General features: G+C 46.0%; 2 protein-coding genes across 2 annotated transcripts; one reads left to right on the forward strand and one right to left on the reverse strand.

Annotated features, from left to right (window-relative positions):
* Positions 1-1649: 1649 nt before the first annotated feature.
* MIND_01286700 (MFS general substrate transporter) lies at positions 1650-3765 on the reverse strand (the record flags this gene model as incomplete). Its single annotated transcript, XM_037369336.1, has 10 exons — positions 1650-2011; positions 2059-2225; positions 2284-2810; positions 2855-2899; positions 2950-2964; positions 3007-3077; positions 3133-3203; positions 3251-3288; positions 3345-3532; positions 3585-3765. 10 exons carry the CDS (start codon positions 3763-3765, stop codon positions 1650-1652), a joined length of 1665 nt encoding a protein of 554 aa, XP_037214542.1.
* Positions 3766-3975: 210 nt separating this feature from the next.
* On the forward strand, positions 3976-7321 carry MIND_01286800 (Ribosomal-L28e domain-containing protein; the record flags this gene model as incomplete). Its single annotated transcript, XM_037369337.1, has 15 exons — positions 3976-4008; positions 4058-4120; positions 4170-4223; positions 4274-4459; positions 4899-5036; positions 5245-5437; positions 5488-5675; positions 5722-5759; positions 5810-5880; positions 5933-6003; positions 6056-6070; positions 6126-6170; positions 6221-6693; positions 6756-6910; positions 6957-7321. 15 exons carry the CDS (start codon positions 3976-3978, stop codon positions 7319-7321), a joined length of 2088 nt encoding a protein of 695 aa, XP_037214543.1.
* Between the last annotated feature and the right edge of the window lie 10302 nt (positions 7322-17623).

Below are 17623 nucleotides of genomic sequence, written 5' to 3' on the forward strand. Positions count from 1 at the left end.
CTAACAAGCGGCAAAGGAAGTTCTTAGGATTCGTCGACGGTTCGATCCCCACCGGAGGAGGGTATATATTTTAAGGTGCCTTGAGCCACGAGTGGGAATTGTGACTCACATGATAGATGGTAAAAGTCTTGGAGCGCCTCCGGGGCTGAGACTCTCCCCATTGGCCTCACTGATTAATCGATCTATTTTTATGTACATCTTACACTGCTCAAAGTCAACTCAAAGTGAAAAAAAAAGATAGAAACTATATACTGAACCTCTTAGGAAACTCCGCGAAGGAAACCCATATTAAGAGCCTGTTTAGATGGAAATTCAGAAACTTCTCAATTTTTGTGCATAATATTTTTTGTAAAAGAAAACTGTGATAGTGATCTAGTCGGACATTCGCACTGGGGGTTTCTGCCTCAAAATAGGCCCCAAAGTAGGATTTATTTATAATAAACAGTGGACAAAAAATATGTATATTTTACCAACTGTGAAAGATAAGTAATAAATAAACTTCAGAAACAGTAGACTTGATTTGTAAGAAGATGGAGGCATATATTAAGTTATTAGATTGGACTTAACTTAAAGCTAATATTAGCTGGCAATTTTGTGGCTGCAATTGTTAGCAATTAAATGCACTCAATATGTCATAAGATATGAGATCATATATATCAAAGATCAGGGACAGCACTAAGATGTACCTAATATGTTCGAGATAGGTGACAAATTGCCATTATATATGACAAATCACCTTTATATATGACAAATTGCAGTAATAATACTTAATGTAAAACTATTTTTTGAGAAATATTTGGGTTTAAATCAGGTGCACTTATTGTCTACAAAACATGGTTAAGAACAGGGTAGTCACAATATACACTATATTTGATACCCCAATACAGAACTTGATTTCTTGTAAATCGAATACAATTTTTTGCAGCTTTTAGTACATATCAATCAAAACAGCAAGAAAAGGCTATTGTTTTGGACCACTATGTCTTATATATGAATTCTGCTTAGGGAACCATTTTTGCTGAAACCCAAGTGTGATTACTAGTAGAGCAATTAATTAGCAACTACCAACTAGGGCTTGGTTTCTATAGGGATTTTTGTAAACTGGTTTATAAACACCCCTGTTTTATTTGTTTGTGAGGTCAAGGTCCTCGTAGGGGAGGATCCAAAGAGTGAATACAAGGTCCTCCCAAAACACAATATTCTCCTGTAAGTTGGGTATTTAAACTATTCACATGATGTTATATAGAGTACAAAACATGTATACATATGGACTCCCCCCTATGCCAGTTTAAACTACTATCAAGCCATAGGTGCCATATTGGAGGTGGAGGAGAGCCAAAATTGATGACATACATAGTGGCTCCAGAAACTCAGATTACAGAAACTTTTGATGTGACTGTGTGATGGTAAAAATCTTGTTAGATCCTTCCCTATTAAAGGGTCTAACTCCTTGTCTTTAAGGGTTCTGACAGAAGAAATTATTATTGCAACTTAAGAAAAACAAGCCTGAAAATAATCAAACTAAATGTGATCGCAATTGTTATATATTTAGTTTTTGTTTATGACATAACTTTTGCACTTTAACTGTATATTGTTAACTCAATGCTATCCTTGTGTGCTGCCCTTGTTATACAGCATTGTCACTCTTGTCAACACTGCTTATCGAATATTACACACTCCTTGACCCCAAAATGTTTTGCTACATCCAGAGAATAAGGATCAAATCCTTTGCCAGTGAAGAATTCAATCAGGGCATCATATGCCTCGTCCTCCCAATAGAAGCCATGAATGCTCATGTTAATACTAAGCTCAGGAAGTCGGGCATCATTCAGGGGCTCATCCCCCTCTGGATCCAGAGACCAGTATGCAATCCTTTCTGGTCGTGTGATGGTGGTACCGTCAAAGAACATCCAATATGGACAAAGAAAAAGATATGCTGGAGTATCTTTCTTATACTGTTGGCTACTTTTGATCTTGAAAGAGACTGTGCATGTTGCATCCCTGAGAAGTACTAGATGATATTAGTATCTAAAGTTTCAAAGCAGTACAATTACAGACAAAATCGATGGCGATTCTTTGAGATCTTAAGTTGCTGAAAGATGTAGGCAGCCTGGGTAATCCATGCAGTCTGAACTTTCAGCTTGTCATTATGGGTATAATTTGCGTCCAGGTCCCCGAACCCAACATCCATCTGTATTGCTAAGAGCCTAAATGGATATTGAAGCCTAGAAATAATTACTTAATAATCAAATATATAATGCTAGAGGGTCTCTCAATGCATACCTTGACCATCCAGTTCCCATTTGAACAATTTGATGCTTGAGATGCCCACTCCACCAGCCTCTTGTCCATTTAGATTCTGTGGCCTGGATATGCTGCTGCACATCTGTCTCATATGGAAAGTGCACTATATATTCAACATCATCTGTCCAGCCTTTAAGATCACGATGTTCCTTGAAGTATCGATCACACAGCCAAGGGTTGAGTGATTGGGCAAAGTCTGTAAGGAAGCACACAGTATGAAGCTTGAAGGAACTTTGATGTAGCAGCAGATACATTGGCTTGCATTCATGTGATGTTATCCTGACAATAAATTGCTCAAGAGACAACATGCTGATCATGTCTAGAACACTTGCAGCCACTGGATGCATTGGTGCAATGATGTTGGAACAAGAGCTGCCTATAACCAAGTGATATATATCAGTCCGCATTAGGCCAGGCCTGAAGGGTTCTAGTCTTGAAAGTGGATATATCTCCAGTGTTATGCAATGTGTTGAGGATCGTATCCAAGGAGTCAACATTTGAGGTTTCTAAACTTCAGTTAGGTATATCAGACTGCTAGAAGCTATCATACTATAAATTGGCGACCTATTGCTGTACAAATATATGGTGCCACTTTCTGTTTTCCATAATGTCAGGGAAAATAATTCTAATAATCATTTACCCTACCATAATTTCTTTCTCCTGTCTGAAATTAGTAGGACTATAATTACATACAAAACTTACAAAGTATTGCCGGTAATAAACTGTTGCTAGACTAGATGACTCCTGACATATGTTTTCTGGTGGTATCAGATCTAAGAAAGTAGTTATTTAATGACTTTATCACACATTGGATTATAATAGTGATACCATCATGAAACACTGCCGCATAAATGCCTCTGTGACTTGAAGTTGCAAATAATTGCAGGACAGCAGGGTGACTTGAACACAATCAGAATATTATCTCACTTATTGCAAAAGCATATACCATAAGGCACCATGTTCTTTGATGGCCCGCAACCACTCCTGTCAAGTATCATGATCAGTTCTCAGATTTCTTCTGCCTTAAGTGAACAACAAACTTGTTGTGCACCATTGCCTTGATAAACAGCGACACTCATTTCGGATGTGGATCCATATACCCTTGCTGCATACATCGAGCGTGAAGCACTTGGCACGCGGCCGACAGTGCCAAGATCGGAATGAGGCGTGGACTGGAGCCGTAGGTGTCGAAGGTCTATATCACCCCATCGAATCCGTCGATAATCGTCTACGGACTTGGAGTTAGGCCATTTGGGCGGGAGAGAGACACCGTTACACGCCCTGATCGTCCACATCCGAATGCGGCGCGGCAAAGTTCAGTTGGTACGATGCTGCGGTGAAGTTCCCGCCGGTGATCGTGAAGTTGCTGGAGTTGGTGAACATGTGAGGAGTTGGCAGCTCGAAGGGTGTCGCGCTGGAGTTGGTCGGTGCGCGTTCCGCTTCAGTATTGTCGATGGGCATGATGGAGGGACGGATGAAGGAGGGACGGAGACCTGGACGAGACATAAGCAAAAGCTGTCAAGACTGAGCAGTGCCTCGCGCGGATGTTTCTCATCAGAAGCGATGTCACCACCGGATGACGTGACCCGATGGTGACCATCACACGTGCAGCTAGCCATCCGCACCGCCACGTCTCTTCCTTCAAAAACGCCCTCCTCCACTCCCTTCACGATGTCGACCGACTTGCAATGGCTCCTCCTCCGCGTACGCCTCTCCCCTCACTCCGGCCCACAACGCTGACCTCCCCGCGCAGAAAAACAACTCCTTCATCGTCAAGCGCGGCGCTGAAGTCGGGCAGGTTTTCTCCAAGGAGCCCGTATGTCGACCTCCGCTTTGACCACGGCCAGCTCTGACCACCCGTGCAGGGCAACCTCCGCAACCTCCACTCTCACAAGTTCTCTGGCCTCGCTAACGCCAAGGTGCGTCATCGCTGTCCCTTTTGACCACAGCGCGCTGACCCCCCTTGCAGACGGTCGCCATCTCCGACTCCGGCAATGGTGTAGTCGTTGTGTCGCGCAAGCAAAAGGCGGGCCCCAGCTCTGTTGCCAAAGCCACCTCGAAGGACGTCTTGCGCTCCCGGACGGGCGGCCGTCGGGCAGCGGGCGTCGTTGCTACTATCACTGTGAAGAAGGCGGGCAGGCCTGATTTGCGCACTGTGAGTACTCATTCTATCTGGACTTCATGTTCTTCCACTCTTTTTCGTCCCCTTTCCCTTTACCTAGTTTCCTATTCGTCTTGCCGTTTTCCTCTTCGTCTTGCTGTTTACCCATTCGTCTTGGTACATTTCCTTTGCTGCTTTGCCACCTCATTCCCTCCCCTACATCCGCCATCCTGTCAACGCATTCTCGTTAGAACCCGCATCCTGCTCGATACGGGATGTGGGCGTGGACATGTCTGCAATATCGACCCACCCCAGGACCGAGGCCGATCAAACCTTCCCTGGGAGTGTCCCATGTCGCTATCGGCACCCGTTCGTCGCTCCGCCGCGGTTTGACCGACTCTTTGGGACTCACATTCCTTTTGCCCTTCCCATTTACCCTCCCTTTCTATCTCTTTCCTACATTTCTCGATGCCTATGCTGACTCTTCGCAAAGGCCGCCCTGGCTCGTGTCTCCGCCCTCCTCGCGGCGCAAAAGGAGCCCAAGACGTACTCACCGAAGGCGTCTCGCTCGAAGAAGGCGAAGACCGCGACGGCCAAGAAAGCGGGCGGTGATGAAGACATGCCCGACCTCGTATGAGATGTTGTAGCTAGCTCGCGATGTAATGCCGACCATTTCATGCTATGGCATATGTGTATGCTTTCTGTGTCCTTGTCATTGGATTCATCGTTCCTGTGCGATGAGAAGTAATGCCTCGAGGCGACTGTCGATCAATCACAGCTTTCGTCCCTTGTCTTCCTCCCATCTCGTCCTTTGCCATTGATCCTCATGCCCAATCCAGAGCTCGATAATACGGATACTACCCTCATGGGGGGGAGCGACGCTTGAGTCGGGGTCGATGCAGCGAGAGGGTGGAGCTCCGCAAATATTCTCGCATGCGCAAAACTTCACGGTAAATGGCGGGAGCTTCAACGCCGTCAGCACTTCCTATCGTCTCCACTTTTCCGCACCGGAGGCAAATGCCGAAGATGAAGGTGTGTGCTGGCCCTGCTTATTCTTCCTCCGAGGATGACAGACATCGTAGACGATTACCGACGAATTCGATGGGGCGATATAGACTTGCGACATCTGCGGCTGCGATCTACGCCTAGTTCCGATGGGAAACTGGTCAGCTACACTCCCAAGGCTTCACGTTCGATGTATGCCGCCAAGATATATGGCTCGACGTCTGACATGAGCGTCGCTGTCTACGAAGGGGACGAGGCACAACAGGTGCGAGCTCATGTTATGACTGACTGCTCGTGCTCAGGGTGTATAGGAATGGCTGCGAGCGATTACACAACATGCCAGCTTCCAGTGCGCATTGTCCTTCCGCCTGTGGCGTAGCCAGTCTGACCGACTTGAAGCCACCCCGGTTTCCTGCAATTATTTGCAGTCGCAAGTCGCAGAGGTATCTATGCCGCAGTATTTCACGACGGTAAGCGTCCTAGTATGTGATGCGAGGCTCCTTCTGACGGTCCCATTCCCAGACCTCATTCCACCGGAACAAATGTTTCAAGAAACATCTACCCTTGCCACAATGTACTATCAATCCTACGTTGTGCGTCGTGTGTCGATGGCCAGTTGATATATCGACCCTAATCATATGCCAGGCCGAAAGCCTTGGGGTATGGTGCTAAATCGAAGTCGGACGGTCACTGTTTTTCATTTTACAAAAACCAGGCACTTGCTCACTACTTTGCAACAAAAATGGGCCTCAAGTATACGGTGTGTGTGTGTTGCGTCATGCGTTGATGGAATTGAAGCTCCACCGTCAGACTTCCACCATGTTCACCCTTTGGATGCGCCGCTCGACGCGTTGCCTAACCCTTGAGATATATCCGGCAGCACCAGCACGATATGGGCCGCGCCGTCATACGACCTACTGGGGTGGGTGGCCCGATCATTATATACTGCCGACGCATCCAGTTGCCATCAGTACCCAGGAAATGATCAAGGAGTGGAGCATGAACCGCTTTACATCCTGGGTGATATTTGAAGCCAGCGACCGGGAGTATCCACAGGAACTGGGCCCCTCACACTCAAACCTAGAACTCTACACTGTCCTGAAACGCTCAGAGGGTGTTCCACCTCACATGGATCAATATACACCCGGGCCCGCCGTAGTGCGGGTTCCATGCAAGCTGCCTGTGGGGCAACTTGAATGGCAGGCGAAGGATCGCCTATCGCGGATGGATGGTGGGCTAGAGGACAGTGCTATTCCCGTGGCCCCAACCACCGGTTGGTCACGGTCAGTCTATTTCTCCTGCTTGATGTACTGGGCTCAATTGCTGATATTTTCACTCTGATTAGGCTACGGTATCCATTCAAAATCTGGGCCGACCAGCGTGAGCCTGGCTTTTTTGTGATGTCGATTGGCAACAATACGGATGCTCCAACATCATGGATTGCCCAGGCACCCTCCATTTTCCATAAACTCGGTGTTTCTGAGAATCGCAATCGATATAGCAAGTGTATCCAGACTTGACAACTGAGATGCTGATCTCCATGTAGCATTTCTGAAGAGTATGTTATGTATAGTGGGGTTCAAATCCAAGCCACTGGCTGAGAATAGCACGGGGGCATATCTTTTCCTATGTCCACACTGGGAGTTTCTCGACGGCCATAAAATTAGATACCCTGCGCAAATTGCTTACTGGTCTCTTGACCCTTGGGGCAATGAGCCTGTGGCAGATGCTGTCGGGGCCGGACTCCCTGAGCTTGATATCAGACTGGAGGTCAGGGGCTACTCATGGAAAGATGAGGTGTATGCTGCTATTGTTGAATACTTTAGTGGCAGAGGGTTTGATCCATACTCACTGGAGGTGGCTAAACATCTGGGATTCAAGGAATGTGTGGTATTGGACAATACTAAATAGTGATATGATGGTGTAGAGAGAATATTGTTACTGTTTACTATCTTTGTTAGTCATTTTGTTTGCTACAAGTTCTGAGACAAATGAATGACCTAAGCATGGACAACCTTACAAGTCCTTTCATGTCAGAACAAGGATATTTTTTGCGTGCAAACTTATCATCAAATGTTGTCAAGTTTTACCAAACTGGGAAGCGAAACTTTGAATAGGACATACTAAGGTAGTATTTTAGACAATTCACTGGTTATGCAGAAACCACCCCAAAACTTGGGCTGGAAACCCTTCCCAAAAGGGTCATTCTGTGTCATTTTTGGCGCCTTTGGCACTGAAATAGCCGGATGGGGAAGGCACAACAAAAACACACCGGATTTGGTAAAATATCCCTTGAAGTAGAAACTGTTGTAGATTCTGGTAGAATCTAGAACCAAATCAACCTATTGAGATTTGCCCAAAATATACATTTTTGAAACTGAGAATGATTTTAGTCAAATATAGACTAGTTTTAGGCAGTCTGAGATGAAAACTATCTATGGGACTGAAACTATGCCTGAAATGGTTGATATCTGTGCACATATATTTGGTCATGATATCACACACATCAAATATGGCGAAACTGACAGTTTCAGCACAGATGATACAAAGGAAATCAGCAGTGGAGAAATGCACATAGATTCTCTTTGTTTCTATTTGCATTTCTCCACTGCTGAAACTGTAGGTTTACAGTACAATGAAATCATTGTTGAAATCTCAAATTTATTCATGCCAGAAATTGTGATTAAAACTGTCAGTATATACATTGGAGAAATTGTAAGAGATATTGTATGTATATCAGTGACTTGAGGGTCAACCCTCAAGTTAACCCTCAAGTCAACCCCAAGGGTCTGATCTCCGGGTAGACCCTACAAGTTCAGTCTCCAGCTACATATTTAAATACATAATTAGCATGAATGGGATAACAACTTTGTAATGACTTTATACAAACTTTCTAATAAATGTTACCAGATTGTAGGGACCCTTAATACATGTTACTATTCAGTTTAGACCTATGCTTCAAAGTCAATGGTTGAGTCAGAAAATGCAAATTACTGACCCAACCCTGAGTTTTCAAAACAGTGGTAGGGTCATATCTTAATGAGTTCTTATCCGTTCCTAACATGTTATATATGAGCAGGAAGGTGTTCAATTGGCCTATAAACTGGTATTCAACATAAAGTTCATTGTATACAAAACCACAGACTTTATTACAAAATACATTTTGACTATTAGATTGTTAACCCAATTACTTGATGGTTTCTAGGCTGTTCATCAAAAGTCAGATATGGTCAGAAAGGTATTTCCAAATTCTACAAACTTGATTTCAACCCTAATATGGTTGATTACAAAACCACAGACTTTCACTACAAGTCAAGGTTTATTAAATTGACTTCAAAATCCAAAGTCAACCAAATGACTCCATATTGCACATAGTAGTAGAGCTTCATTGATTGAGTAAGTGTTCAATTCAAACCTATTCAAAATTTATAATAGTTGACTCACAGAAGGTGAAATACTCCCAAAATATCAGCTTTGTTAGTTTAGGGCTAGCCTGGCTCAAATAGTATCAGCACTAAATCCCTCTTCCTGTTTACTGCTTACCACTTGTAGGGTCTTACCACTTGTAGGATGAAGCACAGGTACAGCTCTGGGTCTACTTAACTCAACTTGGACCCTGACTCCCCTAACCCTGACCCTACTTAAACCTGACTGTCAGGATTCAGGTTGGGCTATGCAAGACTCCTCTTGAGAAACAAGTGTCCGGAACAGAATAGATGAATTGTCAGGCCCACAAGTACGGCGGGCAGGTTCAAATCGAACTAAAAGGGCCTGTTAAAGTGGGTGTTGGTGTCAGGGTCAGGTCAGGTCGACAAGGCCCAATGAGTTGGCGTTGACTCAGTGATGCCTCCTTGCATAGGGTGAGGTAGTATAATAGGTGATCTAAGTGATAAAGTACAGTATATACTATTATACCTTATATATGCCCTGCTCGTGCTCCTCAGACCCCCTCGCTGTGGGACGACCCGATGGCCCGATACAGCCCGAGCCCCATACTGACAAGCTCCATGCAATGCAATCTTCGTTAGTCATGCAGCCACTCTGTAGCTAATGAGCTGATTAAAATAGTAAAGTATATACTGTCCTTAGTATGGAAATATATTTGCCATCAAATGCTTTGATGATTGTAACCACGTACATTATTTTGTCTAAATTGGGATTATTGATTATTATATATTTATAAAGTGTTTCAAACTATATACCAGGTCTTCAGCCGGAAGAAGAGAAGCTTAAAATTACTATAATGATGATCAATTCTGATGTTATATCCAACTTTGATAACTTAGGGTGTCTATCTTATGACTATCAACTTGTGATTATCAACTTGGTCCTCAACAGGCTTGATAGTATGCAGTCCAGTGGCCAGTGCCATGCTACTCACACAGTCGGTGGCAGTCACAGATCAGTATAGTATAGGGATGTCAGCCATTGCCGTAACGGCAACGGGCCGTCGATGTGACGGGTGGGCTATGGCGACGGCTGTTGAAATCACGGCCGTCCGAGCGCATAACAGAGAGCCTGACGGTACGGGGACGGGCAACAGGATGGCTGTAACGGTTACGGGACGGCCTCCGGCTCTGATTCCATCAAGTTGACCACAATGTCACCATTTTTAGACCCGATATGGCTGATAAATGACCCGCTGTCATGAAAAATCAGAATGCAGCTCCAGATTAGGCTTGACACCACATGCTGACCTTCGGCCAGGCCGGGCTAGGGCCCGGTGTGACATGACAATGTTACATCATCTCTTTCGATGGGACTGCGGAGGGGGTCGGGAAGTCGGTATACACCTGACACATTGTCCATTTGTTGCTGCCTATGAAGTTATCGCAGATCGGCGGCAAATCACTGTTGCAATGGTGAGTAAACAGGTGATTTGCTCTATGATACCCATTGACCTGTACCAACGGCCGTCGTGGCCATAATTCGACGGCTGTTATGGCCTACACCCGAACCGTAACTGTCCCGTCAGGGACTCCACCAGAAGCCCCGAAGGTACGGTAACGGCTACCTGTTGACGGGTCCCGTCGACCCGTGGCCATGGCCACGGGCAGCATCCCTAGTATAGTACTTATCTATGAAGGAGGGATTTTCTTGACAAAGAAAGAAGTAAGTATAAATATGTATTGTAATTGCTTATATCTAAATCCTTAATATACATTCAACAAAGTATGGCCCCCCTAAGGGACTCTAGGCAACCTCTTGCTAATAGATATATAATTGCCTGCCATGTTAGTAATAAGAGTCACACTGGGGTTTCTGCCAAAAAATAAGCCCTGAAGTAGGATTAATTTATGATAAATAGTGGACAAAAAATTGTATATTTGCACAACGTGGAACAATAATAAATAAAACTCCAGGAAAATAGAGTTAATTTGTAAAGCATATATTAAGTCATCAGATTGGACTGAACTCAGAGCCAATATCAGCTGACAATTTTGTGGTAATGATTTGCAACAAATAAATGCACCAAATAATTTACAAGATATAAGACTATATATATCAAAAATCTGGGCTAGCACCAACACTGGAGGCAAACTCCGCGGCATACAAGCCACGGCGTGTTAATGGCAGACTCGACGGCAGTTCGATGGCAGACTCGACAGTGGTTCGATGCAGGCATTGCAGTAGCCTCAGAGCACAAAGAAGCATCTTTGTGTCTTTGGGCAGTCAGCCCTTTGACTGCTCAAAGGAATCTCTTTGAGCTCAAAGGCAGTGGTCTCACTGGTCTGTTCTGCTACCAGAGCTGCCAAGCACGTCATGGCTGGCATGCCATGGGATTTGCCCCCAGTGCAAAGTGTACCTAATATATCAGAAATAAGTGACAAATTGCTATTATATATAACAAATCACCCTTATATGTAACAAATTGGGGTACTAATAATGTGACACTAGTTCTTTGACAAATATTTGGGCTTGGATAATGTACACTTATTGTTTACAAAACATGATCTAGAATGTGATATTTGATACCATGATAGAGAACTTGATTTCTTGTAAATTAGATACAATTTTTGCAGCTTTTATTGCATATCAAAGCAGCAAAAAAGGCTATTGTTTTGGACCATTATTTCTTATATATATAAATCCTGATTAGGGTACTATTTTTTGGCTGAAACCCCGGTGTGAGTATAGTTTCATATCACAATTTCAAATTCAACATTAAACAAATCATAAGCAATAAATAACTAGTGCTGAGTATCAGAATCTGGGGCTTGGCTTGTAGCTCTAGAAAGAAACTGTATACCACATGTTCTAGTATCCAATGACTCCTGTAGCAAGTCACGCAGAACTATGCGTGAGTTGAGACTAGGAAATATAAGCATAATATTGAGTTTAAGCAGTATAGTAGTATTTACTATTCACCTTGCAAAAAATGAGTTTGCAAAAACTATAAAACATTCAGCCTTGATCCTTAGCAGGTTAATGTAAAGCCCAACTTCTTGCTTCTATGACAAACAGGGCAACCCAGATAACTGAGAAGGACAGGTAAGCAAAAAAATAAAAGTAATGAAATAAATGTGCTTTACAACTGTCTGGCATAGAATGAAACTTTAAGGCCAATATATCAGTACTAGTATTTCCCAACACTCCATACTCACACAAATGAGAACAGTCATAGAGAACATGCTGTGCTCAGGTAAATATAAGTCTGATATTGTCTACGTCGTGTACATCTACTCACGCTGTTGTGATACCTGTTTCTGGTTGTGATTATAACATATGTAGTATACATGAACATGGAATACACACCCAGTGTCCACATAATGATCTTGTCCACAAATAGTACTGTCCTTCGACCAATTTCAGTATGCCCTGGCACACCTATCAACTTACTGTTGATGTCCGGGGATCCGCTTGCGCTGTGTCCACAGGAGATACACTAGTGTGATTGTTATCACAGAGTCTTCCAACGCGCTCAAGCCCCAGACGGTGAGCGCGAGCGGTTGCCACTTCTGAAGAAACTCTGTAGTTGTCTCTACCCGAAGCATCACAACAAAGAGCGCCAGTCCACTTGCCAGCCGCAGGAATGACAGCAAGTATACAAAGAAAGGGATGATGCGCGAGCGGGAGAGTATATAGATGCGGTGCGTGAGGAACACCTGCACTGTAATTGATCATAATAATGATCAATGGTTAGTGGTGATAATCCGAATAGGACACACCTGTTACGGCGATTGCTATAGTCATTAGCAGTGACACCAGAATTGGGTGTGTCGGGCGTGTAAAAAATCATATGCGGGCGACCGAAGTCTCTGACGAGGAGGATCCATGCATATGCGGCAATGCACCCGGCGTGGGTTGCTTCATATATCCTATAACCCAGCTGTTCAGAATGAGGCGGTGTCTCTGGCAAACACACCAGATAAACGCGGCAGTGAGCTTCAGCCGCCAGCTGTCACGCGGGAAGCGCGTGAAATACAGATAGGCTTGGACGGTTGTGACTCCTATGATATCTTGAGCGATAGCAATTCCATGGGCCAATATTGTTGTGAGACGTACCGAAGAGCAGCATCGAGACTAAGGACCCTAAGAGAACAGCCCCTGTGGACTGAGCGTCAGATTGTGCATGCATTGAGACACCCGTTTACCGACCAAGTATACCTTGAGCGTCAGAAGTCATCGATGCTCGCTATTGTCGGCTGCCAGTCGGCAGCAGTATCAGAGAAGACGAGGGAGAGCCGGAGGCTAAGCCAGCGCTCCTTATATCATCGTGCGCGGCGCTAGGGCTCCAACTATTTAGTTTTCATTTACACCTCCAGGTAAACTAAATGGAAATGATAAGAAAACGTTTAGTAAACGTTTATTACCGTTTAAAAACAGTTAAAAATAGTAATATAATAATGTAAAATGATCAACAATTTTATGGTACATACTTGAGTTTATAAGGTTTATTCAACTGAAAGATGGCATTTTCTCACTTGTAATACTGTTCTAGATGGGCCTGTAGGGCAAGATTCACTACCTTTGGCTTATTTGATGCCAGATCATGTGATGGATTCCTTCAAGAAGAAGCCTACAAATGCAACAACTATCTATATTTATGTAGAAGGTATGTCCTACACTAGTGTGTATTTGGTAGCCAGATATATACCTGGTAGTAACATAGTTATGAGCATGTCTGCTATTGTTATCAGGGAATAACCATTTAAACCATTTGTTTTCATTTATTTACCATTTACATACCACAGTAAACTAAATGAAAATAAAAACGCTTATAACCGTGTACAAACGTTTGTACACGGAAATGGTTGGAGCCCTACGTGCGCCACACTTCGGGTGTAAGAGGTCGAGCGACAACTTGAAGGGACAGATTGAGATAGACGGGGAGGTGATTATTGATGAACTTGAAGAATAGCATACGATTCCGGTTGCAACGTTTGCGCGCAATGAAACTGTTACGTGCCAGTGCATATGGTCTTAGCGATGGCGGCGTCCGGTTCGGCTTTCCGGTTCGAACCTGAACCGGACCGAACCGAACGCGCGTTCAGGTTCAAGGTTCAGCGTGGGGCTGAACCTGAACCTGAAGTTCAGTTCGGTGTTCAGCCCTCGGCTGGCTCCTCCGAACCCGGTTCGAACGTGTTCGAACGCCGAACGCCGGAGGGTCCGGACCGCCCGGCTACAGGCCAGAATTTGGCGAATGGGGATGTAGCCGCCGAGCCGGCTAGCCGGAGGTAACCGCCAAACTGTCAATCGATGTCGGGCAACATCAGGTGGTGCCTATGCGAGTTGTCGGAGTCAAAAGCGGCACGACCCGGATTGACGAATAGCGGTCCTGGGCCCTGTCTTCTTCACTGGTCAGTGCCAATAGTCAAGAGCCAGATGAGTTGCAGCTGGGGGGCCTAAGAAGGAACCACTATAAGAAAGGTAAGCACAAACATGTCTGAAAATGGGCACAAAAATTGACAAAATGCAATATTTTGATTGGCACCACAGGTTCAGAGTTCGAACGCGTTCTGAACTCGAACCGAACCACCCTGAACCTGAACGCGAAGTTCAGTTCAGAGTTCAACCAAAGCCCAAACCTGAACCGAAGTTCAGGTTCGGGGTTCAAGAAAAACTGCCCTGAACCCGAACCGAACCGAACCTCCGAGTCGCCATCTCTATATGGTCTGCGCGAAATATGCAGGGGACAGAAATACACGAAGGAGTTTTTTCGTCTTCGAGTTCGAAAGAATGACCGCGGAAGTGAGCGGAATCTTACATCCAGCGTAAGTCGAAAGCAGACAGCCCGTGGGGATGGACTATATTTGGAGGACAATCAAGCAGGAGCCTGAGATCCGTGCTGGGCGTTATCAGAAGGGAAGTGCAGAGGTCCGTCCATATACGCACCCCGCGACGCTTCTTTTCCCTCGTAGACAGCGACCCCACATTGAATATTGAGCCATATATACACGTAACATACACCGCCCTTGCGGCCTTCTACGCTTGCACAGTGCGGACGGCCTGAAAGGTGCCGCTGGAAACAGAGAAGTTAGGCGGGTCAATAGAGATTTGTTGATGCTGAATGCATAGCACCGGTAGTCTGATATCTTGAAAGTAGAGATGGAAGCGAAAGAAGGAACACAATCTGCTGACTCATCAGGCTGACGACTCTTTTTTCTCTTCTCCACCACGACGACCACCGCCGTCAGACGCTCCAACACACGTTTGAGGACGACCGAAGTCAACGTACGACTCATCTATTGCTCCACCGCCGCTCAAATCCACTCAAAGCTGACGTTGATGTTCTTCGATGTCGTGCCCAGGCGCGCCATTTTCGACAACAGTAACCTCCCCGAGGACGACAGCAACTTCGCCCAGCGAAAGGACGGACCTCGTGGAATGAGAAGCAGAATGTGTTTTGCCGTTTACGCGGAGGATGGAAGCGCTACTTGAGAATGAGGCACCTGGAAGGTCCGTCTGCGCTTTCTTCTCCATGCTTCCTCTGGGCTTACAGCCACCCAGTCTCCACGCTGCTCCGCTATCCTGTATGAGCCTCCACTAGTTCTTCAACCCCCAGTACCCTTATTCGTCCCAGCCACGAAGCAACAACAGCTTTCGCCCTCGCAGACACGACCGTTGTCGTCTAAAAGCGCCAATGGCATCGTGCTGGAGCCTTAGACGCAATATACAACCGTAAACAACGAATTCGAGCGACATCTGATACTGTCGCCACTTGCCTATTGCTTTTCAGTGAGTCGAAACTCGCTTTTGTCCCATTCGTCGTGTCTCTTATCGTTTTCCTGCTCTTCCCTGGCTACTATATCGCTTCTAAAACCGCTCCATTCCTCCGACACCTTTTCCCCCGATTACTGAACTTGTCCGTGTCCTCGCCCATTCGCGTCGACTTTACCCCTTCATCCACTCAATGCTCAATTGTGTTGCTCTGGCGGTTTTTCGCATGTCAATCGAACGGGAGGGCTCTTTCGGAGGCATACGCGCCCCCCCATTGTGGCTATACTGGTCGGCTCCGACGCAAACGTGTCCACGATATCACATGTGGCGGCCGTGACGCTTGGATGTGCGCAAGCCCTCACGCTTTCGCCACTTTCCTGACGTAGACGGTGCTTGTGAGGCCATGCAACTTATCTCCTTCCTTGCCAACACACTTATCGCTTTCCATTTTCGTCTTCAGGCTTGTGGTATACACCTCCATGCATCTTCCCTCGACTTTCGTAGCTTCTCGAAAAGCAGTCTGCTTTGCATATCCGTGGTTTTCCTCAGTGGCCAGGCTGCTTCTCGCCTCTAATCTCCTTCGATATCGAAGCTCTTGCACGCGGCACACAGCACCTCCATTTCTCCCACTTCTATGGCCATCGCCTTTTCTTGCACCGGCTACATCATCGCCGTCGGGCAAGCATTGTCGAGTTTACGGGTACTACGCGGTTGATAACGGCCACGTATGACTACGCTCGCCCGTTCTCCTTCAATATCCAAGCGTAAAACGCTTTTGGCGCGCTGTTACCGTTCGCGGGTCACTCGCCGTCAGTCGATCCCGCTGTTTCCCGGTAGCCAACGGCTTTTGCTGCTATGAAAAAAAAACGGGCCGTTATTTGTCCTTTGTACTTTTCCGTTTCGTTCCATCCCCTCTACCGTCTCCTTCCCTGTTTTGTTGTTGTCCTACTTATTCCGCCCATACATGTATTTTGCCTCTCTGACCATTGATTCGCATGAACTGACTGTGTCCAAAGGCTTATTTTTATTTAAGGCTATGCAAGGTGCCCTTCTCCATATGGAAAATCCAGGGATGGAACTGCACCTGGGCCTTATTTCCACTTTCCTGGATGGCAAAAACTGCCTGGGCTTGAGTCATATTGTCAATCTGGTAAAGATAGTAAGATGGCTTAGATGGCTCATTTTGTCATGACCGATTCAACAGGCCATACCTGCATCTGGACATTTGCCTCCATCAAGATATTAACTGCTCGGTCCTTCTCCTCCAGCGGCAACTCATTGAGCTTGAGTTTGCGGGAAAGGGCAATGAGGGGGGCCAGCCAGCGCTCGATAGGAGTTGATGCTGCAGTACTAGTTGAACTTGTAGGCCGGGGGATGGGCTCCCGTGAGGCCAGCCAGGCGGTTTCAACGCCCCCGCAGTTGGTGTGTCCGACTACAACAACTGTCAAGTTTCAGCTGGTAAGTGATCAACTCTGATACAGAGATGGACAGGCTTACCATGTTCGACATGCAGCACATTGATAGCATATTCCATGACGGCCTGACTATTGTCATCTTTGAGTGGGAGCTGGCTAAAGCACAATCCTTCAGTATAAGCTCACTGCCCACTTGGTCATGAACTCACTTGGCGATGTTTCTGTGCGTGAATATATCCCCCAGCCCACAGTCACAGATCTTGGTCTCGGCAACTCGGGAATCGGCGCATCCGATCCACAGCACCTGCCAGGGGGTGTTGAGAATCCGAGTCGTCTTCAAGTTTATAGCAAAGATGCTTACCTTGGGATGCTGTTTCTCCTCCACCAGTCTTGTGAAGTAGTTTGGATCCAGGAGCGTCATCGCCCCTGCCCACGTCGCATTCCGGGCGAGCAGCTGGCTGGGATCAGGGGTGTCGTGGAAGACAGCCTCGCTGTTGCTGGCGGTGGCTCTGAGGAACGCGTAAAGCAGGGCCGACGTCTGCGACCCGGCGGAAGCGCTGGCAGCCATAGGTGACTACTGGTGGTTTGCTGTCTCGCAGCTCGCTTTAAGTATCCCCAAATGCATGCGAGATGCCAG

The sequence above is a fragment of the Mycena indigotica genome, assembly GCF_014461135.1.
Source record: "Mycena indigotica strain 171206Taipei chromosome Unknown Mind.scaff0013, whole genome shotgun sequence".
Classification (NCBI taxonomy): Eukaryota; Fungi; Basidiomycota; class Agaricomycetes; order Agaricales; family Mycenaceae; genus Mycena; species Mycena indigotica.